This window comes from Chelon labrosus, assembly GCF_963514085.1.
Source record: "Chelon labrosus genome assembly, chromosome: 6".
In the NCBI taxonomy this organism is placed as follows: Eukaryota; Metazoa; Chordata; class Actinopteri; order Mugiliformes; family Mugilidae; genus Chelon; species Chelon labrosus.
The window spans coordinates 16,800,515-16,827,275 of NC_140342.1; the positions used below are offsets into that span (position 1 = coordinate 16,800,515).

The following is a 26,761-nucleotide window of genomic DNA, read 5'->3' on the forward strand; positions in this document are numbered from 1 at the left end:
TTCTCTTCTGTTAACCTTAAGTGCATTACAGGTATTAGGACAAATAATGTCCAAATTAATCTGTAGAACTCTCATCAAATGTTTTGAATTTGTTGTTTGTTCGTGGCTATGACTTTACCTGGTTTCCTTAATTTTCTTTGTCCCCAAATAGTTGTACATAAATGTGCCTGTCTAAATAGTAATCACCCCAGTTAGGGTCTCTTTCAATGTTCTGATTAAATATAAATTATTTTTGACTTGAAACCAGCTACATGGGAATAGTGGTTGTAAATCAATGTGGACTCAAGCCGCACAGACTCCCACTGTAGTCATCCATACGTTCCCCAGGGCATGTCGTACATGTACAGTGTATAATCTTACACCCTTAATCCAAAAGCTGTCTGGGTACTCGAACCCTGGTAGGAGTGGCCCCTACATTCATACTAACATCCGAGTTATTTTCTTCCGATGTAGCCAAAAGGGGTTTGAGCCGAAGCCCCCTCCTTTACCTCCCTCTCCACATCACGCTTAATTTAAAACCATGGCTGAGTTAGTGTGCTGCTTCAAATACCGCACTATTTCTTCCAGAACCCTGTGGGAGATTGGCAGGTCCCCATTGGACCGAGCGAGAAAGTGCCACAAGACAAAAATATCAGAGTTTGGACGTGATGAAGAAAGCCTTTATGCTCAGAGTAACAAAAAACAGCTTGTGCTGAATACCTCCTGGATAGAAGGTGAGGCACCCTTTCATGTAACAGAAGTGAGATGTGTCATCGCAGGGGAGAAGATGAGATACCGTAGTGCTTATGATTAAACACTTCGCAGGATTGCCGGATAAAATGTGCGTCATGGTCACGGTCCCTAACTGCGTCCGCTTCCTGGGAAAACGTGTAACTTTATATGTTTTTATTTAGTTTCCTTTGGCTCAGAAAAAAAAGGCCTGCATAACAAAGTTTTCAATTAAGTTTTTTAATTAAACTTATTTCCCTTCAATACTCATGATGCTGTGTAATTGCATGTGACAGATTAATATGGCTACTCCTGTTGACTTTAGTTATTTGAGAGTGTCATCACTTTCAAATAAATTACACTTCACCATACAATTTTATTATTGTTTTACGGAGCTGTATTACGCAGAAAGGTGTAGATTTATTCCAAAATGCCCAATAAACCACCAAACCAAACACAAACTTATGTAAACACAGCATACGTAAACAGCCTCACCTATTTGTCATTCCAGGTTTGAATGACTCCTTTCTCCATCCTTCTCCTCAGAGGTATTCCCTCGTTCTGGACCAATGCTTCCTGCAGACCATTGACTGCATCCAGAAACTAAAGTAAATAGAGGAGCTGTGAACGCAGAGGTTAAAGTTAGCCATCAGTACATGAGGGATCTGTGAACTTTACTCGGGCCAGAAAACGGTTTGTGCCTCTATGAGTCCATTCATCTCCCGGTGCCTCTCATTTACATGTAATGGAAAGAAAATAAACAGCGGTGTCCTAATGTGCTCATTTACAGTAAGTAGAAGTAAAGTAATGAGCTGTTATCTTTACTGAGACAGTGGTGAAGCAAAGATGAACGCCTTTGTTTTTTTTTAACGTAATCCTGATCAAAGGTTACGGGAGGGGCTAAACTGTCGCTGTCACTGACATCCCAAATCAAGCGTGGAGCATTAATGTACCCGAACTGCAAACATTTACTCTTAATAGTGTCACTACAGCACTTCTACCAGGACCTAAACTCGTCCTCTGACGTCAAACCTGTTTCGCTCCTCTTCAAACGTTGGTTTTGCTCACAGTTATATCCAATAGACATATTCCGGGGCAATGAGTCAATACTGTATGCTCTTTGTTTAGAAGGTTTGTATATTTCAACAAGTTTAAATACAGGAAGCATCACTAGATGGCAGCATGGTTAGTCATGTACCATCAGTAGCACTTTTAAAATGATATCTGGCAATCAATTATGTGGTTTAAAAGCAAAAGATTTCTGTGAAATAAACGCTTAATGCCCTACAAACAACATTTCTGTGCATTATCTATATGGGCGATACATTTTAACTATGATTATTATAACCCAGTTTCTAGTAAATTGTTAATTTTCTTGCTTTTGGTCTGAATAAATATGTAAAATAGAATAACAGCAGCTAAGTTTCATATCACTGCACAACATACCAGCTGCATTTTTGATCAAAAGACATGTGGTGGGACAACAGCACACAGTTAATATATCCCAAACTGACACTAAAACAAATTGACTCTGCAATGTAGACAACAATGCTTGGAAAACTGCTATCTTTTGACATGCTGCGGTTCTTCACGCCTGCATGCTCTGCCACTAACGCCCCCCACCTACCCCAATCACTGTAGTAACCAAGCTGTCACTCTGGACTCCTGACTCTTTCCCGTCTCATCCTCCCAGCAATTTTCTCACTCTAAATTGAATGGTTTGCCATGTTCTGTCTGTCCAACTAGGAAGCAATCAATTTCTTCAGGAAACAATCCCACCTCACATCTGATGACAAACCCGGCAATAAGAGAAAAAAAAAAAAAAAAAATGCAACTGTCTGAGATGAAAGACACACGGTGTGCGCGGTATATAATGTATATTTTAATGTGCCAGAGCTGGAAGTTTGAGTCACTGGTTGTGTCATGTGTATCCATCATCACTGGTGCAGATATCCTTAATGTTCCAGCCAGTGGAGACATAAAGTGAGCTTTTCGGCACAACGGCGTTCACATTCGCACAGTGGACAGTGGGACCAGGCTTCTGTTGAGATGTGTACACGAGCACTACTGATATGAGGATGCAGAGGATTATTTATTTATTTATTTATTGTGGTTTCTTTTACCTTAATCTGATAGTTCACGGTAGAGAGAGAGAGAGACAGAAATAATTGCAAGAGACAAAGGAGGATGACACACCAGCTGAGCCACCCCAACTCCCCGGGAGGCTGCTCATTGCTCAGAGAAATACCGTCTGTGGATGCTGTATGAATATAAATGTATCAATGTTTGTTTTGAAGCAGTCACATCCACTGATTAACACTTAAAGGGTCCTCATTGTGTCTGTGCGAGTTCATACGCTCGAGCTGCGTGGAGCTGTAGTGAAAGTGAAATACGCTCAGATACTGTCAGACTAGAATAAGAGTAAATAATGAGACGGGCTTTGAATTCTACCACACAATCTGTAAAGAGCTTGTAGAAGATAATGTCAGTTTTATTTTATTTTTACCACCATACTGGCCACCCTACCCCCTGATACCGGTTGTTAATGGCTCCAAGCGTGTTTCCTATATTGCACAGAATGTAGCTCAGCAAAGGCTGAGGACGAAAATAGTCGCAGGACGGAAATGTCAGCCACTCAGAGTTTGTCCCACAGTATGAGACCTTTTAACACAGTGTATCAGAGAAGTCATTTGACCTTGCGTGTTTGAGGCTCGAAGATGCGCCGTGGTTTTCTTAGCCCATTTTTGACCAACACAAATACAACTCTGTACAGAGTTGTATTTGTGTTGTAATAATCAGGGGGGGATTACAAGGGGGTCACAGGTCACCAGTCTATCGCAGGGCTAACACAGAGAGACACTCACACCTACGGCCAATTTAGAATCACCAATTAACCTAATGAGCATGTCTTTGGACGGTAGGAGGAAGCCGGAGTACCCGGAGAGAACCCACGCAGACTTAGGGAGAACATGCAAACTCCACACAGAAAGGCCCCAGTCAGCCGATGGATTCGAATCTAGAACCTTCTTGCTGCGAAGCATCAGTGCTAACCACCACACAACTGTGCCACCGCCCTCAGAAATAATATGCTACTATCATGTGCATTGCATCTTGCGCAATCCCTTTACTTTTACATACAGATCCCTACATGCACACACAGGAAAGGCTTCGACATAAGTGCAATTGCACCAGTCTCACACCCATGCATCACCGTCATATCAAATGACACTGTTTACTTTTTCCTCACCTGGAACCCAATGTGACATTATAATGCCAATGGTGCTGCATTAAACAATATAGTAGACTTATTAAAACATCCGAGTGGGCTAAAATGTCAGGAGGTGCACTCAGCAGGTTTGTGAGGGGCTTCACATGTAGCACTTTCTGGAGCAAGCTGACCTTGGTGAAAACAAACATGTAAGAACAAAGTGTCGTGAAGTCGCTGCTGACTGTCTTACAAATGAAATGTCAAATGAAACAAAAGGATATTTTTTTTTACCGCATGCTGTTCTCTGACAGGCCTCTTTGAAGCACAAATTGGCCGCTAAGCTAGACACTGATAGAAGGTTTCACAGAATTTTCTCAAACTTGCTTTGACGCAGAACAAGCTAATGATGAACGCTCAAAAACACGAAGCTTTGTCCGAGCGCAGTAAACAACACAGCGCGTTCTTTCATATGCCACCGGATGGATGCGGTCTGGCTGATAGAGCACTGGTATTGTGATTGCATCCAACACCTTGAACAGAAGCCAATCACCAGGAGCTATTTCTGACAAAGCTTGCGGAGAACCATTCTTGTTATTGCCAGAAACCCTCAGGATGTTGCGTGTGGCTGCTTCAGTAGTGTACATGTCTCACTGATCATAATCAGGGAACTCAGATTCAAGGGTGCTACATGTTAAGTGTACGCTCATCCATCAATACAAATAATGCACAGTGCCGCAGTTTCTATCATGACTGCTGAACAATATGAAGCATTTTTAGCAAGACAAGACATTTTGTCACGGTAATTAAAGTCTTATTCATGAAAAAAAAAAACACTCTGAATGTGATTTCATGTGAGGAGCCTATTAAAAGACATCAGGAAATGTCTTTGGAGTCATTTCACTGAAACCTTTACGTAAATGTGACCGCTCAGATATAGCTGTGGGTGTGAAAATTACAGTAATGATAGCAGCAGATAATACGGGCTTAGATAACGGACTCCAAAAGACATCCAGTCAATATGCTCTAATGGCAAAGAAAATGGTGATGGCTTACAATGAAACATCATTTAAAAACATCAAATAGTCTGAAAGTATGTTTGCTCGAGTACAAACTTTAAAGTGGGACCAATCAATATTTTATATTAACAATTGATCAGTTGAGTGTGTGTAATTTGTGAAGTGTAACTGAGTGATTAACATGCAGAGAATAACCACCCACTATTTAGCTCTGCCAAACTCCATGTGGGATATTAGCCTCTTTTAGCATTTTTTCTCTTAAAAATCAACTATATGACACTAGCTCGCTGTGGTTGAACATAGAACAGTAAAAGAGGTTTCCCTCAAGATTTGGAGGAGACCAACTTCAGTTGACCAACAAGTCAGTCTACTGTACATATGTAAGTATTCTTGAGTTCCTCCTATGGTGTTTTATTTATCAGAAAGATACTCTTCTGCCTCTTATACATTTATATGCCAGGTAAAGTACTGGAAAAACAAAGAAAAGGATACGCCACAACATGAAAACAGCACAACAAAGAAAAAACAGAGCAGTAAAGGACGTTTCTCTTAGGATTTGGTGGAAGCTAAGGAAGGAGAACATCAGCCTTAAAAGACGGTCGATAAACTACAGCTCTATCAGCTATCCTCATTTGGCCAAAACATAATTTAAGTTTAAAAAAAAAAAAAAAAAGTTTAAATTGGTTCTCAGCTTGAGTTTTTCCTACCTAGTTTCATTTTTTGAGATACGTGCTTCTCTCTGTTATACTTTTCATATGACAATTGCAATACTTTTCTCAAACAAATTTGACAGAAGCTCAAAGTATCTGATGCATCACTAGTTTAAACTGGCCAATAGTGTTGTGTGTTAACTACCCACTACACCAAGTTGCATCCTGTGCAGTACCTGTAAGTGAATGCATTAAGTGTCATCAACCCAAGACCATAGTTTCAAAGTTGTGCTTTCTTTTGCATGTAATTACAATTTCAGCAGTAATGCTTCCTTATTTTTACATATGAACTATAATTGCAATCTTGTTTTCAGTTTCAGTTTCAGTCGTTTTTATTCAGACATTTAAACATTTAACAGATAAAGACATAAATAAACATCAAGTCTGAAATGGAATAGGCAGAAGCTAAAGCTTATTGCGCCTATCCCAGTTGTCATTTCGATTTAGCTATTTTCACTGACACTTCTTTCCCTTAAGGAATTTTGTAATAATTGAAAAAAACAAGAAAAAAGGATTCTATTTAAAAAGAGCCAGCCATGGTGACAGAAAAGGCAAATGTGAAACAACTAACTTTACTTCTGAGTTGAAAACAAACAATTGACGCCAAAGCCTTTTTTCCTTAAGTAAGTGTGTACTGAAAACATAGGGCTCAGCAGCAGCTTGACTCTTCATGTGTTGAATGAGGCAGTGGGGATTTTTTTTTTTTTTACACTTCAGCCTTCTGAGGCAATAAAGATTATGACTTCACTGTCCTGCGCAGGCCAACCTCCTCATGGTCAACTCTACTGCCCATCCCCCATTCGCGGTTAATGACCTGTCCCCGGCAGGATGAGCTGACTGTAAACCACACCAGGTCTCTTAATTAATTAATGTACCCTAACTGCAGGGTTGGCTCCTTCCATTGTAGTGGAGCCATTTTCAGCTGGCTGCAGCGGTGACCGACGGTGTCTTTGGGTCCCTGCAGTGTTGTGGTTTAAAAACGACAATAGAGGAGGAGAGAAGCAAAGCACTGTGGATGGGAGGAAGCCTTCAGCAACACAGACACTGTTAATCACTCAGGGCCATTGTGGTCCTGCCCTGTAAACGGCGCCAGCGCGGGCAGGCAGACAAGGGAAAGAAGAGGAGAGCAAGAGGAAGAGGAAGAGGGAGAGAGGGGGCAGGGTGGCTGCAGGCAGAAAGAGGGGGAGAGAATGGTCGGGGAACAGCCTGTATGCCAACCTCAGCTCCTACTGCGGGGCTGGGGAACAGTGCTGCTGTCTCAGTGCTGGTCCTCCGTGTTCTCCCAGGTCCCGGATCCTGAGGTAAGAGACGGCTACATCACCACGTCCTCCACAGGTTCCTATCAGGAATATCCCGAGATGGGGCTCTCGCTGATGGGCGCAGGTGTTTCGCTGTTTAAAACGTAGCCTTTTGTGATTTACGTTCTTTGTTTGGTCGACATAGTTGTTGCTTTGCCTCACTTGATGGAGGAGTGAGTGAACATGTTGAAACCTGATAAGGGCTTACATGTGCTACACATGTTTGAATGCAAGCTAATAGGAGGATGAATATCTGACTATCCAACGGCTTACTGTTTTCGCGCTTTTGAATTGTAGCATTGAAAGTATGACTTCTATTATTTATCCTGAAATCTGTCATGTTTTCCAGAGGACAATGTAATTACACCATTTTGCTTCAGAACATGGGATACTACATACGTAAATGAATCGGTAATTGTAATTCATTCAGACATATTAAAGGCAAACAAAAAAGGAAAATGGATTATAAGTAATGCCATATATTATGTTCCTGTATATAGTTCTGAGGAGACAACAGACCATAGGTTGAGCTTCTTCTTCTTTTTCTTTTCTTTTTTTTAACACCTTACAATGCTTTACAGATGAGATTTCTTTATCTGCTGAACTTTGATCTGCAGCAAACACGCTTTTTATAGCGGATCAAAGAAACTTCCAGAAGCAGCCTCCCACTGGCTGCTCCTGCGATGCCTTCAGAGCTTTCAAAAAGCGTAAGAGTGAAGCCCACTACACATGTACGGTGCCATTTAAAGGGCGGAATCCATTATGCGGTCTCAGGTGGTTAATTAGCAACAGAAACAAATGCAATGCACAAATGTGAAAACTTGGGTGGTTCTAAATTCAGTAAGCATGTCGGATATTTGTATAAATACTTCCTACAAGATGTATATATCAGTATTATGGGCCGTTCCATCTATCTACCTAGCTATCTTACACTAATCCTCCTTGATAAGTCCCTAGAGGTTCTCCTAAGATGAAAAAAAGAAAGAATAGTCTCACATATAGCAAAAGTATCTTCTAAATGTTGGTATGTGATGATCAATATGAGGTTGCTTGAGGTCTTCTGAATTTGTTTCGTATGATATCTAAAAGAAAACCTGGGGCTTATTGCCACTAATCCTGCCACATGAAATGCCCTCTCCAGAGGAAAGGCCTTAGCATTACATAATCACTCTTGCTAAATATCCTCATTGAAGATAATCCTTCTGTGGGAGTTGCACACACACACACACAGTGTAAAGCAACCTTTTTTTTGTGTGTGTGTGTGTGTGTGTGCAGTTTCTTCGTTCAAGTTTACAGCCCTCCCTGAGTCCTCCTCAGAGCACAAACAGTGCAGAGACCCTGAAGCAGCTTAAAACATGCCACATTTGGCAGGTTGGCTCGCTGACGTCTATCCGGTCCGACAAACAGCAAAAACAACTGCTTATTTTGCCCTTGCATTTGCAAAGAAGGAGAAAAGGCATATAGCATGCATGTTCTGGGAAAAGGAAGAGCTCTTGGGTGTAAATGTTCCCGTCACAGGAATCCTATAGAATACTTTCATTTGCTTGATTTTTGTAAAATCAATTGATTTTTTTACCATTTCTACAAAATGAAATTATTTATTAGTCTTATCTCACCTTACGTGGAGCCTCCATGTAATGGAGTTTTCAGTAAAGGCAGCAAATGGCAGCAAATGTAATAAATGTCCATTTCCTGATCCATTGCTTGTTGGTGTATAGATTGAAGTGTAGAGTTTCTAAAACAACCTTGTAACATCAAATCAAGTGATCAATACGAAGTAGACAGGGAGAAATCCTCTCGATCTGCTGCGTTCTGTAGTACAAACCCAAGCCCTTGGTCTAACAGACACACACACATGCACAGGTTTCCTACATATTGTTCCCCATTCCCCGGTTTGAAAAGTGTTTGTTTTAGGCGCTAGTGACTGAACTCTGTACGGCAGAGAACTAAGACATTTAAGAAAACTGTTTAAGGAAAATGCAGGAAAAGCCCGGAAATTGGGCTGCTGGTGTAGACACATGCACAAAAACCAAGAGGTATGAGTGTTTGATTTATTGGCTTTTACTTTTTGTCGATTCAGCCACTCTCAGAACAATTTTCTTTTCTTTTCAAGACAGCTGTGGTTTTGACATGTAGTACTTCTATATGTCATGGACTGTAAATGTTATTACTTTACGTCGATCAGGCATAACATTAAAACCACTGACAGGAGAAGTAAATAACATTGATCATCTTGTGACAATTCAATGTTCTGCTGGGAAACGTTTGGACCTGGCATTCGTGTGGATGTTACTTAGACATGTACCACCCACCTAGACCAGACCGGGCACCCCCACCCCATAGCAATGACACATTTCTTGATGGCAGCAGCCATCCCCAGCAGGATATGGCCTGACACAGACACACACACAAAAACAGTTTAGGAACAACTAAAAAAAAACATGAAAAACAGCACAAGGTGTTGATCTGGCCTCCAAATTCACTAGATCCCAAACTGATCAAGTATCTGTGGGATGCACAGATCTGTGCTCTCCCCTCAACCCATAGGACCCAAAGGCCCCCACTAACAACATCCTGTTGCCAGAAACCACAGGACACCCTCAGAAGGCCCATGTCCATTCTCTGATTAGTCACAACTGTTTTGGAGGCACAAGGGAGACGTACACAATATTAGGAAGGTGGTCATAATGTTATGTCCGATCGGTGTATGTCAGCTCAAGTTAAATCATAATAAACTGTTAAATAATAACTAAATCGGAGTCAAGGGACTGTCCCGTATATTCTTCAGAATGAATGGTGAGGTTGTACAAGGACACTTGTGGGTTGACTGCACAGAAAGGAGACCGAAATGACTACTGCACAATCTGTCCATGTGACACCTGCGATAACAGTCAATTAAGGAGTCTGCTCTTCTGAGGATCTTCAAATGCTCCTTTTTTTTATTTCAGACCTGCCTGATATGTGGATATTAGATTAAAATGGTTCATCTTTAATTCATTCTCGTTTGAAGTCAGAAGCAGATCGCTGAAAATATCACGCCAAAAACTAAGCCATGATAATAATAATAATAATAATAATAATAGCTCTTGGGTGATGTGAAGCCTGAGTTCCTCTAAGATCTTATTCACACCTTGAGGTTTGTGGTCTGCTATTTGTGAAGGTGCCTAAAAGAAAATGTTTTCTGTTTTCTCTTCTCCCACAGCTTTTACCTACAGAGCCCCCAAAGAAGCCAGACCCTGTCACTTCAGAGACCGTTGTTTTCTGGGGGCTGCGGTTATGGCAGGTCATCGGCATCTTTTCAGTGTTTGTTTTGGCAGTCGGTTAGTACGAAACCCCATTTTTTTTGCTGACACCTTCTTGAAATAGACAGTAGTCTTGAGCAATAACCACAGGCCAAACATGTCTGCAATTGTGTGTCCGCAATGTGATTACCAAGCACGGGGTGATTAATGGCACTGATATTATGCCAGGAAAGACGAGGACTAGTTTTGTGGTTTTTGTCTTGAGTGCATGAGGACAGAAAGAACTTTCCTTTGCGTCAGTAGCTTTAATATTTTAGACAAAAATATAAGTGCTGGCTGAAGTATTAGTTTCTAGAGTTGAACTGTACAGGGAACTTATGTAAATCCATGAAGCAAGGCTAATATAAGCATGCCATCATGCTCACAATGGCAATGCAAGCATGTGTCACCTCCTAATACTCTTTCATTACCTTGCAAGAACTTCTGCGTTTCTCTGAACTAAAGGGTGAGGTGTAATATGAGCCAGTATCGCGTATCATATTAGCGCCGTCCTTTAGAAAGAAAAGAAAGCAACAGGGGCAGATTCACCAGCAACAGCTCTTCCACATACATGGTCTCCTTTACTCTGGATAACATGACAGTTTTCAGTGGGATGATTTCTTTATAAGAAACTTCTTCCTACAGATTCTGTGCACAGTGATGTCTGCAGATTATCCAGAGCAGTGGGAAAAGAGCACATTCAAAATATGTCACAGTTTCCTGCAAACCTGGAACTAATGAGACATCCTGAGGACTGACATGTGAATGGAAGAATTATTTGAAGATGCTGCACTATTTCTTGGGACTGCAATCAAATCTAAGTTAACCCCTTTATACAAGGAGGTCAGATTTTCTTGAAGCTTATTCTTCTGTTCCAAGACAGCTTGTTAAAGCCAGTTATTTTGCAGCCAGTGTTTGTGTGTTATATACGATACACGGCTGTGTTTCAAACTGTCCAACAGAACATTGCTGACTGAGAGGCACTGTGAAAGTGGGAAATATCAGTGAAAGTGTCAGAAGTCAAAGTGCTATCCTGAGCCAGAGAGGCTTTCTCAGTATCAAATCAAATTCAGATTCAGTGTAGTGAAATGCCTTTTTCTATTTTAAAAGATAGAATATATAAGACAATATTAGAATACTTGAGGTATATATTTGAGAAAATGTAAGGCAGTAAAAGAAAATATAAGGCAATATAATATACACCGATCAGCCACAACATTAAAACCGCTGACAGGAGAAGTAAAAAAACACTGACCATCTTGTGACAACACAATGTTCTGCTGGGAAACGTTTGGATCTGGCATTTGTGTGGATGTTGCTTAGACATGTACCACCCACCTAGACCAGACCAGGCACCCCCACCCCATAGTAATGACACTCCTTGATGGCAGCAGCCATCTCCAGCAGGATACGGCCTGACATGGACACACACACACAAACAGTTTAGGAACAACTCAAAAATTAGGAACAACTCAAAGTCAGAACTGATTTGGAGGCACAAGAGAGACCCACACAATATTAGGAAGGTGGTCATAATGTTATGCCTGATCGGTGTATGTGGCAATATAGGGACATAGTAGACAAAATACAAAATCGCAGTGTCTGAATGCAGTGCTATGTTGGTGGGAATGAATTGCATATGACTGTCCTGTGCATTGGTCTGGCATGATTAAACTGAAGGTTTCTAAAGGTGAAGTGCATGGGAAACAGAAACACTTATTTGGCATTGGATCAGCTGTATCAAAACCACAATCAGGCAGACCAAAGGTGAAGCACACCTTCAGAATTGGTGTTCACCGAGAGACAGATGCAGGATTTGCTGGATAAACAACATGAGACTTCAATCAGCGACAGTCCTGTCAAGAGAGAGCTGTCTGGTGTGTTTCCCGGAGGAACGAGCAGCATCTGTGAACTACTCCTCAGGAAGGAGGAGAAACGCGGGCTAAACACTCAGGCTGGGCTAAGACATACCAGCATTACTACTGGAAAGAAAAGCGTTAGCAGTAGCAGTAAAATGAGGGTGTATGTAAGGAAATTAGTGCTCTCCAAAAGAGGAGCAAGCTATGCTAAGAGACATTTTTCATAGATTCTCCTTTTCACTCAGCTCGATAAACTGATGTTTTTGTTTGTAAGGAAACATTTGGATTAAATATCTTAATGAGTGGTCTCAGACATTTGGACACCACTGTATACTGTAATTTTCGCGACTGATTCTTTAACCTTTAACAGAAACGTATCCTGACTGTTTAGCTTGACTGTTTTTTAGGTTGTCCTATCCCAAACCTTCACCGTGCCTCTGTTCTGTCCCTCTCTCCTTCAGTTATCACTCTGTGTTGTATATTCAAATGCCGAATCCCGAGGACCAAAAAGGAAATAGAGGCACGACATGCACAAAGACAGGCTGCCAAGAAATACGCCAACACTCTAGAGACAGTGCCACCTCTGAACGAGCTGACTGAGATCCCCGGATGTAAGTAGCTTCCTCTAATATCTTGAAAGATAGTCTGTGTCACAGTGGTGAAAACGGCCAGCAGGAGCTTGTACTCTAATGTCAACTATTGAAGCTTTCTTGCACTGTTCAGCCGGTTTTGCTGTTTCCATAAGTAATTCCACCTTCACATGCTGCAAATGAGAAAACTGCAGATAAATGTTTTAAAATGGTTTCCCTGCATCATCAGTGCACATAGTCCACTTAGTGACTGCTCTAAACAAAATCACACCACGGAGATCCCACTATGGCTCTGTGTCGACAGAGATTTACAGTATGTGTTTTGGTCTGCAGGCAAAGAAGTACATTTAGTACCAAAATGGTTTTATTCTCAAATCTACTGGGTCTCAAAAAACTCTTCACTGTTGTGGTCCCAAAGCTAAGAGGACACCTACCTATTTATGTAACATATTTTCACTCACTCTTCTTTTCACCTCACAAAACGTGCTGCACTTCTGCTGTGTTTAATGCTTGCTAAATTTCCTCTTCTCTTCTCTTCTCTTCTCTTCTCTTCTCTTCTCTCTCTTTTCCTTTCTTCCAGCCACTCCTGACGCTTCTGCAGTACAGACAGTCTCTGAGCAGGTCCAAACTCAAAGCGCTGACAGCAGCCATCTCTCAGTTGCTAGGGTCAGCGAGGAGAACCCCAGTTCCCTGACTTTACCAGAGACCGGATGATTCCTTCTCCTTCCCTGCTGCTCTTATCTTCTTTCGGCCACTCCTCTTGGCTTAACCACTTTGAGAATCAAAGTGTACGCATGGGTGCCCGATCTAAAGGTTCCCCTATGTGCATTTCTGACACACGCGTCAGGTGCAAATGGAATTTGCAAATGCATTTCTTTTTCTGCTACGTACAGCGTCACTTTGGAAATGTAGAGCCAGAAATTAAAGCACAATTCCAGAAACTGCGCGAAAACTTTTTAGTGGGGCTGCAAAATACATATTGTGCTGCTTTTGCAATCTTACAGTAATTTATTTGTGCGCATTTCCATGAAAATAGTAGGAGCGAATTCATTTGATCAGAAATTCTGAGAAAAAAACGTATTCCTACAAAACCCAATGCAATCTGTAATGCATGCTGCACGCCTCTGTTAAATGTTTCTGCACCATGTTTGTCTGTTATCTGTCTGTTTGCTATGAGCTTTGAATAAAGCTAATCATTCACACTTTCTGAATGATGATTGCCATCAGCAGTATGGTTTAAATTATCCTTGTTCTTATGTCTGTTTTTATGTCCCTTATGTGGCGTATGTAAGGCATCTTAGTTGCGTAGTTGAGGCTTTTTAATATTAAGAATGGTGACGAATATGGAATGACATCTGTCTTGTCCTGCTTCCTCTCTATGATAAACGCTCATGTGCACATATACATCCACTGTTATTGTGAAATTAATTAAGGAAGAGGAAGCACTGAGCTGCCAATGAATTTTTTCTTGCATGATAAATGAGTCAAATAAGATCTGCACTCGAGGGGGGAAGAAAAAAAAATCAGATGACTAATCTAGTGGGGCGAGAGCCTCTCTAATGTCATCATAACGTGATGATATGCGTTATGAGTAAATGTTCTTCTTTAGACTATGCAACTAATTAACCGTGTGGCCGGGAGGAGGGAGGTAACCTTACTGCAGCCATTGTTAAAGAGTGAGGACAAACATTTATTTATTTGTTGCTCTCAACCATGAACTCAGAGCAAACCACGCTGTGCTGTTTGCTTCTGGATTAACTAAAGAGGAATGCAGCGTAAGTATACAGGCAAATTTGCAAATCGCTACATTTCTTCAGTGATTATATCCGGCTGAGGGCACACAGAGATTAAACAGGCAATAACATTTGACAAGCCAAATGACCACGTGCAGAGAATATAGAGCGAACGCAGCGTCGCGGGATGCAAGGGGGTGAATATCTTGATTTAAATGGAAATTCATGATCAAAAAGTTTTGTAAGTTTTGACGAGAGCCTGATTATGCAAACGGTACTCTTAGGGAATGTACTTCCGAAGTAATCAGCGAAAACCCCGCTGAATATAACATAGCGGTTAATTAAATGTGACAAATGAGGATCGAGAAAGGCCCCGTCTTATCTCGTGGATGCGTGCATGAATATGCTTCTCAACATAACCAGAAGCTCATCGAATCTGTTTGCACATCTGTTTACATGCGTGCAAATGCTATGGTGCAAAATAAATGTATTTTGTAAAAGTAAAAACTAGACAACCAGGCATATAGTGACTGTGGAACGGATACTGCAACTGACCCTGAAGTCAACAAATGTTTGGACCATTAAGTCCAGAATCTCTCCATGCCGCCATTTATTTGTTCTCACTAAGCTGTTGAAAAAAATCTGGGGCAAAACACTGGAGAAAGAAAGCAGTCAGCTTTCCCGCTTTTACGGCCAATATCTGTTACAGTCAGGAAAGGCATGAAGGTTTAGTCTCTATTATCCCTTCCTCTCCATCTCCATCCAAAAGCACTCACACACTGAAAGGAATAAAAGCAGCTGAAAAGGCAGAGTTGTGAAAGTGTTCCTCCAATTTGCCGCCTTAACCATCCTCTCTCAACTGCTGAATTCATGCACGTGCTGCTCCTAGAGTACAAAGTGCATGAATTCAAGTACCCGTGTCACCACCGTCCACATAACAAGTCAAACAGGTTACTAACACATCCTTCCCCTGTAGCCCTGGAAAAGGAAAAGGTAGTTTGAGGGGCGATGAGTGGAGGAAACGCAAAGCTCTATTCCAAGACCAAAAAGCAAAGAAATGAAAACAGCTTAAATTGTTTTGCGATGCCAGTGAGGCGGTTTCACACCACCTGAGTCAGATAACACAGTGACTTCATTTGCTATCAAATGTCACTACTCTAAAGCGGCGGCCTCAAGTTCTATCTAAAATTGTACCAGCAGGCATGGTGTGAGGAGTCAAGCCCTTTTCTTAACCTTTAAAGACCGCGACACACCAAGCTGGCCGTGGGGTAATCAGCACGTTTATGGCTCTAGTTTTGGCATGTGTACATAGTTGCCCTACATGTTGGATGATGGAGTAAGAGATCACTCTAATTCACTGATCAGCTTAATCTGAACACAGAAATATGAGCATCTAGAACAGGGGCGCTCACAATTTTTTGGCTTGTAAACTACTTCGACTATGACCAAGTCAAAATGATCTATCTATATCTACACATAGTGTGTGTGTGTGTGTGCATAAATTATATATAATACTATTGACCCACCTTGCATAACTGCATGAACCTTTGTGGCACAATACAGTTCAATACATTTATGGTCTCTTACCTTACTCTGATGACTTTTCTTACTTGGTCCACACCTGCAGTACAGACTACTGCCACCTGCTGGTATGAGGAGCTGTTTCCTTTCACTCAGAGCTGAAGTCTTTGCTAAGTTCAACTTTATGGTCCAGACCATAGACTGTGTACATATGGACAATGTGTCCCCGCTTCCTTGAATTGACCAAACTGACGCTATTTTCCCGGGGATATGGGCATCGCCATCTTGCGACTTTGGAGCCAGAGTCTGCGCAGTACGGTCCGAGAGTGGAGCCACACGGAGCATTGACTGAAATCAATGATATCGACGATCGACCCGACAACACTTCCACCAGACTCACTGCGTTTTCGTTTAATTAATAACATGCTCATTTCCTCTCCACAAGTTACAAGGAAATGTTGCATTATACACTGTACTTATTTATTATTATTATTATTTTTACAACTCTCACGGTCCCACGGCTTTACAGAGCGGTTGGCATAGCAACTGGTAGTCGCCATTATGTCACATCCTGTTTCTATTAAAACGAACAAAAAGATGACACTTGAGCATGCATTAGCACCTAAAATGACAGAAACCATCCTTGGGAAAAAAATTTATTTGACGTGTATTTTAGTGTTTTAGTTTGGCCCAAGTCCCGTCCACTAACATGGAGGGGGTGGAGCTTATGACCTATACTGCAGCCAGACGCCAGGGGGAGCTCTACTTGCTTAGGCTTCACTTTTGAGGAGCAGTTCCACTGTCCATCTTTATACTGTCTATGGTCCAGACAAAGTTGGCCTTGATTGCCGGTAGTTCTTCAACGTCTGTTTGGTGTGTCCGTACCTTAACGTTTCACTGTGTAGCCATCACCATGTTAGGCTTTAAACCTGATGCGATGATGCATCAACTATCCTGGTTTTCACAAAATTACACTGACTTACACTGACTTACACTGGAATTTAGCTGCAGAATCAGTTTATAGACGCACAAGGATAAGAGCAGAACTCAGTCAAAATGCAGAGAAATCCGTTCACAAACGGATTTCGCTGATTCCGTCAACTTGATTCACCCGCCGCAGCGAAACATGGTACTGGAATCATTTCAAGTTTACTCAAGTTGTCTCCCTCTGGCTACGTTTGACATTTGGTGCGTGGATGTCACTTTGGTTGATTCTTGGCCTTTGTTTATGTACCCTGTGCCTCTGCAGCTTTTTCTTTTTAGACAAATGGGAAAACATTTTATGTTTTCTTGTTACTAGAAATAGACATAAAAATGAGGAAACAAGAAACTAAATTTAGCCCCAACTAGAGCAACACAGTTTCCCAACAGCTGCTGAAGAATAAGTCAGTGTCTCTTGTGGGTCATATTTCACAGACATTGTTAACTCTCCATTGTGGTTGTTAAGCTCAAATTTGCATCTTTTCCAACAGTTAGATGAGGAGATTTATACCACTGTTTGATTTGAAGTTTTGGTGGCTGGCCAACTGTACATACAGAGGGGTATCGCACAGCAAATGAGAATAGTTCCTACTTAAATGTATCATTCCCCAGGCTCCAACTAGTACCTTATTAAATATTCATGTAATTTATGTATGTCACCTCCTGAATAATAATGAGAAACACATTGTCTCTGTCCACACAAAAAGCTGTGTGTGTAAACTTTGTTCTTCATTTTTCACCTTTAAAATCATCCATTAAAAGAATGAATAGACCATGCTTATTCAAACTGACAGAAACAGATGTGCCCTCATTACTAGCAACCTACTAAGTCTGACTATCTGTTGGATTAAACTTTCCTTTCCAGTTACCATTAGAAGCCGAACATTGATGACACCTGGTGCCGCTGTGAAGCCCTTAAACCCTTTTTTTTCTCTTCTCCTCACCTATTTCCCGCAGCTGCGAAAGCAGAGGAAAAGGAGGAGGTAACCACAGTCTCTGGGAAAGTGGACGCTGATAAAGGAGAGAAGAAGACCAAGGAGGGCAAGAAAGAGGGCAAGAGTGCCAAAGAAGGGAAAGGAGATGAAAAGGAGGAACCGACAAAGAAGAAGGGGGAAAAAGGTGAAAAGGGAGCACCCAAGAAAGACACGGAAGGGAAAGGCAAGAAACCTGGAGAGAAGGGAGACAACAAAGGGGAGAAAGGAGAAAAAGGCGGCAAAGGAGGGGCTAAAGGGGGCGCCAAGAAAGCTCAAAAGTGAACTCTGCCTCCCTGTGAACAATTACAAAATCATTTCCTTATTTTTTTTCCATTGCAAACACCTTGAGCACTTTTTTTTTCTAATTTGTACAAAAGTGTATTTAAAAATAAATTGAATGCTTGAATATAAGAAAACCCGTTCAGCATATTTTGTCTAGTCAGAATCATAATCATGCAAGAATATCAGAGAACGGTTCAATTACTGATTTACTGTTTTATTCACAATTCACTGACGGACATTAGAGACCAGAAAACATCTTTTTTTTTTTATTTCATCCCAAGTTTACACTGATATCTACAACATGCCTACATCAAAATGGAGTCAACGGACGGTGTCTTAGCAAACTGCCCACACACTGATCGAAAGCATGACGACTAATGCCAGCTCCACTGAGTACTGTTCAGCACGAGATAAATACATGGCAATGAAACACGAAATCGTATACTTCCATGAGAGGTATTTGAAACAATGACATACAACATTAGCTCTATGATTATTGGCCCTACTGTACACTTGATCCCAAAACACAATCATGATACAATCAGGAATAAAATACTGTATTACAAGGTATTAAAGTGCTCAAATAGAAATGTCTTAATAATAATAAAAAAAATAATAATAAAAAATAAACTTCATGCTCTGATACCGCCTGAAAAAAGTTTGTTGTCCGGATAACACAACAGTTAAAATAACGTACTCCTTACAGAACTGTGAGAAATGCAATAAATACTAGCTAAAAGAATCCAGTTCAATGAGAACAAATTAAGTCTTTTGTGGCAGTGAGATACTGTGACATCAAGTGACAATGTTTTCCTTCCATCTGTACCCTTTCCCCTTTTTTTTTTTTTCATTACGGGGGCCTGCCATCGCCTGTAATCAAAGCTGTAGTCAAGCTACTCAACCTTCTGTCGCAATCATGGCCGATTCAAGTTGACTGGCGGTTAAGAAACAGTGGGAAGTTGTCTGGCTAAAATGAGAGTTTGGGATATTTTTAAAACTACTACTACGATGCTGGTGTTACTCTCTAGTAGTTGTTTTGTGAAAACAACACATTAGTCCACCTCTAAATACCTTGTGATGTCCTTATATCCTGAATAATTGCTTATACAATGGCCTAAAACGGCGGTAGATTCTAGCCAGAGGTAAGTAATGCATTCGTCGGGGGCTACTTTTAATTGTGGATTGCACCTTTTGTGTGCTGGTGATTATTTGGTGGCGGCTGTACAGATAAATAATCTACTCAATAATGAAGGATTATGTCACCCAATGAATGCATGTTCCATCAGTCTGTTTTTAAAGAAAAATGAAGCTCGATTGTGCAAGGACATGAGCTCCATTAGACATTACTTAATATGCCAAATCATTGCTGGTTGTAGCGTTCAAATGGGATAGTGACAATAAGAAAAAAAATATTTATCCATTATTTTGCTGAATTGTAAAACAGCAATGGGAACCTGTGAAAACTCTTTTAGTAGTATCTAATGTTTTAGATCCAAAATAACCTTTCAAAACTGTGTCAAAGCACATAGCTCAATGCATGTAGCAACAGGCGGCATCGAACTGGGAATCAGAGCACAACAGAAGGAGGGACACAAGAGCTTGCTATCAAATGGTGACTCCTCTGGAATATGGAATGATCTGTGCACATGTTAGTTCACATGTTAGTTCACATTTCTGTGAGGTACCATCAGTCATAGTGACTCATATTAGGCACCGTTCAGACCCTGGTATTAACACGTGTTCTGACTGATCTGATCACAAGTGGCCACCTTTAAGTACGGGTGTGCACACACCCAGAAAACACAGGATGTGGCGGTACAGTGCTGTGGTGGTTAGCACTGATGCCTCAGAGCAAAAAGGTTCTGGGTTCAAAGTATGCATGTTCTCCCTGTGTCTGCTTCCTCTCACCGTCCAAAGACATGCACGTTAGGTTAATTGGTGATTCTAAACTGGCCATAGGTGTGAGTGTGAATGGTTGTAGTCTGTCTCTCTGTGTTAGCCCTGCGATAGACTGGCGACCTGTCCAGGGTGTACCCAGCCTCTCGCCCAATGACAGCTGGGATAGGCCGTGACCCTCCAGAGGACAAGCGGTTGCAGAAAATGAACGAATGAATTACTCTATGAATTACGGAATCTGTGATCAGCTCTCAAGTGGTCGCATTAAAATGCATCTCTACATGCGTCTGGAGCATTTTAATGCTAGGTGTGAACACAAACTCGGATCACCCAGCCAGGTGTATGTTAATACAAGGTCTGAACAGGGCCTTAGCTCCAAGTTAAATCAGTCATCCAAATTAATGAAAGAAAAATGCACTTAAAAATGATTGGCCTTGGTTCATTAGGTAATAACTGTCATTTTCCACACTGCTGTTTATATGAAACTGAGTATGTAGGTAAGAGAGTGATTTAAATAGATGATGTGGTCTCAGTAGACGATACCAAGAAATTCAACAACGTAACCTTTTCTCCGGCAGCATACTGTACCATGACTTTCCTCTTTGGTATAAGAGTTGATGAGACCTATACTGCCAACCATGCAGGTTAAGTGCAGTAAATAACAGAGTTTAAACAGTGGGACGCTTCACTTAATGCTTGTATGAATGTCCCCTGGCGCCTGTAGATATGTTCACCAGTTCTGTTCTGGACTATATACACATAATAGAATATTGCCCACATTCCATAAAGAAACATATTAAAAAATACAGCTTTATAACATTTTCATACAACACCTTTAGCTCACAATTAGAATGGATTTCTGATCTTTGTAAACATTGTGACTTGTATATACATCAAAAAGCAGCACAACATTGGACCATCTGCAAAAATTACCATTCACGTCTGAGCTATCCTTCATCTCCACCACAAATGCCGCTACTGGAATTCCAAAGCAATTTTGAGATTTTGTTGATTCCTCATTTAATTAGGATTGCACTTCACGTGCTCTGCGTTTTTAAACAAAGTCTCATTTTTTTTTTTTTTAAACATTAAATGGTCCATAAATTCTTTACCTCTGCTAAAACTAACTCTAAGAGAAAGGTAGCTTTCGAAGACACATCCTTAATTTGGCGTTCTTACTTTGGTTGGGTGTGTGTAATATAATTTTTCTTTTTTCTTTTGAGAAAAACTGATGATACATTCAACATTTGAAATCTGTTGTAACTGGAGGGATGAATGCCGGGTTGCTCTAAACAGCAGAAAACTGTACAACGATTCGATAAAAATGCACATAGCCTTCTATAATATACAGGCATCCTCTGGAGAGAAATGCAACTATGCTAAAACACCACTTTAAAAGTATAAAAATAGGTGTGCAACAACAGAGGACTTCAATTACCTGAGTAACTTCCCTTAGACTGAAGTGGATTTAAGTCGACGTAGAACAAATGAGATACCATGCCAGAAAACATGAACGGACGCTTCAAAAACAGTAGCACTGATCACGTTAATCTGAAACTTGGTGATGAAATTGTCCATATTTGTGACACACTAAGTGCACTCAAACCCCACCTGGTTTTGGGTGATTAAGGCTCTGCTCGGCATCAACTGTAATTTATGCACAAACGGTTACCACAAGACATTTGCTATAAAAAGCAAAACGAGATGAGGACGGTCGTGGTGTAACGTGTAAAAGAAATACAAAACGGCAGTCTGTTTTCAGCCTTTTACACATTCGCTGTGGCAGGTGGTTGGTGTAAGCGCTGAGAGTATATGCCACAATAACCGAGGTCATGATTCCTCAGATAAGCTCACAGAAGTGATACACCCTTTTTGCCTGGAGCCTCATCAGCATCGGCGGCAATGTTTTCCGGCTCAGTTCACAGGAGAACAAACTGGCAGTGTTGATGCACGCAGCCACCTCCCCCTCAGACCATCCTGAGACTGTTTTAGGTGATGTGTTTTTTTCCACTTTTCGTCGCTATACACAATGTCCCGCAGGTCACATGACCGTTTCCCTCTCCTCCTCCACCACCGGCGAGGGTTTCTCGTTCTCGCAGGGCTGCGCGGGAGCCGAATGCTCCTCTTCGGGAATGTGGAGCTCCTGCCCCGACGAGGGCATGGAGTTCTCGGAGACGGAGCCATTCTTAACATACCCAGGGAGGTTTCTGTGCCCGTTGACAGGCACCGGTCCCAGCCTGGTGGTGAGGTGGAGGGCCAGCGGTCCTCTGGCGGTGACATTGGTAACACTGGTGTGTGAAACCATAGGTCCATAGCTGTACGTGTTACTGCCGCTTCGAGCTTTTCTTTTAAAGTCCAGGGCCAGAGTTCTTCTGCTCCAGGACTTTTTGATTTCAGCTTGCACCTTAGAAGAAAAGAGATCATTTAAACATATAGCGCTCGGAGTTTAAATAAGAAAAGAACCAACAAAAAGCACTTTTTAGTTCTTACCTCTCCGTTGCAAAAGCAGTATATAATTGCAACTAAGAACCCCTGGAAAAGATCAAAAAAAACATTTAAGCCACATGACTGCTATTTTAAGCATGCACTTTACATGACATTTTAACTGTATAATTTGGTATTAGGTATGATCAATCATCAGCTATCCGTGTCCTTCTCTTCATCTTAATTGGGATCTCACCCCAACTCAGCAACTAAACAACAAGCAACTATCGGACATGAAACGTGAAATTCTGGTGATAGCATTAACCCAGAGGACGTGTCAAATCCCGATCAGGTCAATAAAGATCTATTCAGCTCGAAAGGACACATTAATATTTATGCAGGTGAGAGCTCAATTTGCATTTGTTTATTTTAACCACGTCGGCATTTTACCTGGAAGGAGTTGAACAGCATCTCATAGTGCATCTGGATCAGCCACGGGATCCCAGACACCTCCGTATACGGCATGGCATTGAAGATGATGTAGTGGACGCCAAACAGTGGCATCAACACCAGCGTGGACTTCAGCAGTTTTCTGCAACGGTGACAATCTTTTTGTTCATCTTGTCCCTTCACTTATTTGGTTAGTTAGTTCACTGATTAATCAACTGATGTGTTGATTTTTGGCCCCATTTTTGATTTGGAACTGTGTCTGTGATGAAATAATGCAATTTAAAAACTGTCTCGGAAATTCTGATGGATATTTTTTTGACCTACTCCTGACATTTTATAGATCTGACCAAATAATTAATTCATTTTCTGTAACTGCTTGCCCTCTGGAGGGTCGCAGGGGGGCTGGAGCCTATCCCAGTTGTCTGACCGAATAATAAAAGTTAATAATAATCAGGATCAGGTTCAATTTGTCTTTGGGTCATGTCAGTAAAGAGACATAACCTGCTGTTTGTATCATCTATATCATGATGCAAACATAATCACAGTCACAGCGCTGGCTGCAGGTTTACGAATGTGTCACACGACGAATGAATGGAGAGGAGCAGCTGTTCAGGTGACATTTAAGCATGAACATAATAATTTTGCTCTTAGTACCTGTACTGTTGTCTTGTGTCGCACCTTCCGGCGTTAGTTTCTCTAAGTTTAGTTGCCAAGACTCTGATGATATTCAGAAATAACAGAAAATTCACCTGAAGAGAAAATAGAAACATAATGATATAATTAAGTGCAATTGGAAACAAAATAAGGTCTCTGATCCCACAGCTGCAATGCCACGGGTGCCGTGGCACACTGTCATTTCCTACACAGCAGGGGAAAGGAGCGAACAGCGAGCGCATACTCACCACTACGGCCGCGAGGATAGGCACTTGATATATCCATTTCAAATTGCCTGCACTTAAGTCCCAGCACCTGCAGTAAATAAACGACAACAAAACAGGGATCAGCGAGAGATAAGGAGGGAGCAAGCTGGTAGACGTGATGATCCAATCTCCCTCTGTTCCACTTTAATGATATACGCCATCCTTTAAAATATGACAGAGTTGTAAACAGATTTAGATCAGCACTGACTCTATTTGTATTTACAGAATTTGTATGTTATATTTCTGGCCTTGTATCAGCATTAAGTGATTCATCCCTTAATGCTGTATAGATTTTGACCTTTGCTCATTCAAATCAAAATGGTTCCGACTTTTAAATTGATTCATTCATTGGGCGAGAGGTGGGGGTACACCCTACACAGGTCGCCAGTCTATCGCAGGGCTAACACAGAAGAGACAGACAACCATTCACACTCACACCTATGGCCAATGTAGAATCACCAATTAACCTTCTTGCTGTGAGGCATCAGTGCTAACCACCACACCACTGTGACTTTAAAATGTCATTTTAAATTTTTTTGAGCAACAAGAACACTAAAATCTGTACACTAAAACCATGATTACATGCTTCACTTATGTTGATTCAGAGCACTGCGGCCTCAACTGCAGATACGTCCGACTTTAAACTTAATGCATGGAATTATTTTTACACAGTTGAAGCAATTACTGCTAAAGGTACAAGCTCGAGCTGTAGCTATTATCATGCTCGGGTTGCCCAGAAATACCTAGAACGTAGGCAGACGTGTTCCACTGCTCTCCCGCTGACTTAAAGTGAAGTGAATATGTGGTTTATTTCCATTCTGCAGCTGCTGGATACCAGCTCAGCTGTAAGTTCTCAGCTCTGAGGTCTTCCATGTTCAACCACAGTACAGCACCAATGTGCATATAGTGCTAACGTGAAAGGTTGAGGTGTAGCAGTTTTCTCCCCGTTAAAACGTTTTTTAGTGCTTGATTTTTTATACTCCTTATCATCATTTCACCATTTAACTCTTTAACATTTACATCCTGGTGAGATGTTGCTGTTTTTATGGTGTTATTTGGGCATAATACAGACACTATGATAACTAAAACTAAATGATCCTCATCACTAACCATCTGCTTTTAAAACCGGTGTATTTCTGAACTTTCTTAACAGGAATAATGTGAATATTACTGATCCGGATCACTTACTCCGTGTCTGCAAACGTGGCTCTCACAGTAGCCCAGATGGTCACAAACACAGCGGGTACACCTGAAAAAAAAAAAAATGAAAAAATATTCAAAATTGCAGAGATGAAAAAGCTATCACCGAGTCCAAACTTTGCTCACACGAGTAGAGCCTGGGTGGCACAGCATCCACATTGTATGCGCTGTGCTTATGTAATCTATACGCACAGTGTGTACAATGCAGGAACTGTAAGACCCCTTTTCTTTATCGTCTGCAATGACTTTATAATGCAGTATCAAGGGGGTTGCACTTTTTTTTATCTCGCATACTAATTGTAAATGAGTTCATCTGCATTTGATTACATTGCAGCCACGTATGTGCAAGTCCAATGAAAATGAAGCAGAGCTCACCCCATCCAATCAGCGTAAATCCCCATAGGTACTTTCTGTCTGAGAAGAAGGTCATGAAGATGAGGCTGTGGAGGTAAAGACCCTCCACGAGGATCCAGTAGTAATTGGTCGCCAGGAAGTACATGAACAAAGTCACGACCACTTTGCAGCTAATCTATACATGAACAGCAGACAAGGAGAGTAGATTTGGTTAAACAACGGTTGTATAGTCACACAAGTCACACGTTTCAAACACACGACATACATGTTTCATTTCTGTTCTTATATTTGTGATGAATGATGTTGATTGGTTTCCGCTGTTCTCAAAATGCTGACTGATTCTCATGAAGCTGTTGAGTGTGCTGTCCAAACGGAGCCAAGCAAAAATACTAACACAAAACACACCCCTCACAACACTGTAACATTTTCACCACAGTCACACATCATTAAACGTCCGCAAGTGAACAACAAGGTTTGGAGTGTGCATTCAATAACTGGAATATTCCACTCCAGACAGCTGAACACCAACACGTATTCATTGAATATAATGAAACGCAATTTAGTCCATTGAGTCAGACAGCTCCAGCTGGTTCAGAACGACGCTGCTACAGCTCTCACAGAGACCAAAGAAGGTTGAGCGACTCTAGTTTCCTAACGTCTGCACTGCTGGGCAAAAAAAGGACTGAATTAAAAAACGAGCACTGGTTTAATAAGCAGCCAGTGGTTTGGGGCCAAAATACATTTCTCGTCCGCCGCTACATTATGAACCGTTCACACCTCTCAGGTTGTCTGGAACAGGTTTGCTTACTGTTCCCCTGGGTCAAAACTAAGCATAGAGAGGAAACATTCAGTTTTTTTATGCTCTACACGTTGGAAAAAAAAGCCTGAGAAAACTGAAGAAAACTGCTGGTCTGCTCAGCCTCTAAGTTCTTTTAACCCAAGGCTTGCAACATCTCTGTTTGCCACAACCTTTTAGTTAATTAAATTCACACAGTCACGACATTGAAAGTGCATTATATGTTTTACTCCCTTGTTTATCTTATTTATGCCACATTTTACCTGTACTCTTTTAAATCCTCATGTTGCCTTTATGGATTGCTTAAATGCCCTTTATGCTGTGTACGCCATGCAAGTCAATAATAACTGAGTTACGCCACAAAGTAATGATTTAAAAAAATAAAAAAATAAATACATTATTACATACTGTTTTCAGAGGCTAGCATTAACAGCAACAGACACACAAAATTATGTTTCGTGATGTGTTTGGCAAGCGGCGCCGCCTTTTTTCCTCTTCTCCAGCTGTGGACACAGCAGCTGAATCCAGCGTTTTCCAGGAGAGCCGTAACATTTTGCGAG

The 26,761-nt window shown here is 41.3% G+C and overlaps 2 protein-coding genes across 2 annotated transcripts in view; one reads left to right on the forward strand and one right to left on the reverse strand.

Annotated features, from left to right (window-relative positions):
* Positions 1 to 6,551: 6,551 nt before the first annotated feature.
* tmie (transmembrane inner ear) lies at positions 6,552 to 18,263 on the forward strand. Its single transcript, XM_084547249.1, has 4 exons — positions 6,552 to 6,943; positions 10,143 to 10,260; positions 12,542 to 12,691; positions 17,863 to 18,263. Exons 1-4 carry the CDS (start codon positions 6,833 to 6,835, stop codon positions 18,159 to 18,161), a joined length of 678 nt encoding a protein of 225 aa, XP_084403375.1. The 5' UTR covers positions 6,552 to 6,832; the 3' UTR covers positions 18,162 to 18,263.
* Positions 18,264 to 18,365: 102 nt separating this feature from the next.
* Positions 18,366 to 26,761, reverse strand: part of pth1r (parathyroid hormone 1 receptor) — a 46,965-nt gene continuing 38,569 nt past the window's right edge. Inside the window, exons 7-13 of the mRNA XM_084546052.1 lie at positions 25,427 to 25,580; positions 25,040 to 25,100; positions 23,834 to 23,900; positions 23,586 to 23,680; positions 22,932 to 23,073; positions 22,548 to 22,589; positions 18,366 to 22,461 (exon numbers count right to left, since the gene is read on the reverse strand). Coding sequence (XP_084402178.1) covers positions 22,099 to 22,461; positions 22,548 to 22,589; positions 22,932 to 23,073; positions 23,586 to 23,680; positions 23,834 to 23,900; positions 25,040 to 25,100; positions 25,427 to 25,580 — 924 coding nt within the window. The 3' untranslated portion in view covers positions 18,366 to 22,098. The remainder of the gene's footprint in view (positions 22,462 to 22,547; positions 22,590 to 22,931; positions 23,074 to 23,585; positions 23,681 to 23,833; positions 23,901 to 25,039; positions 25,101 to 25,426; positions 25,581 to 26,761) is intronic.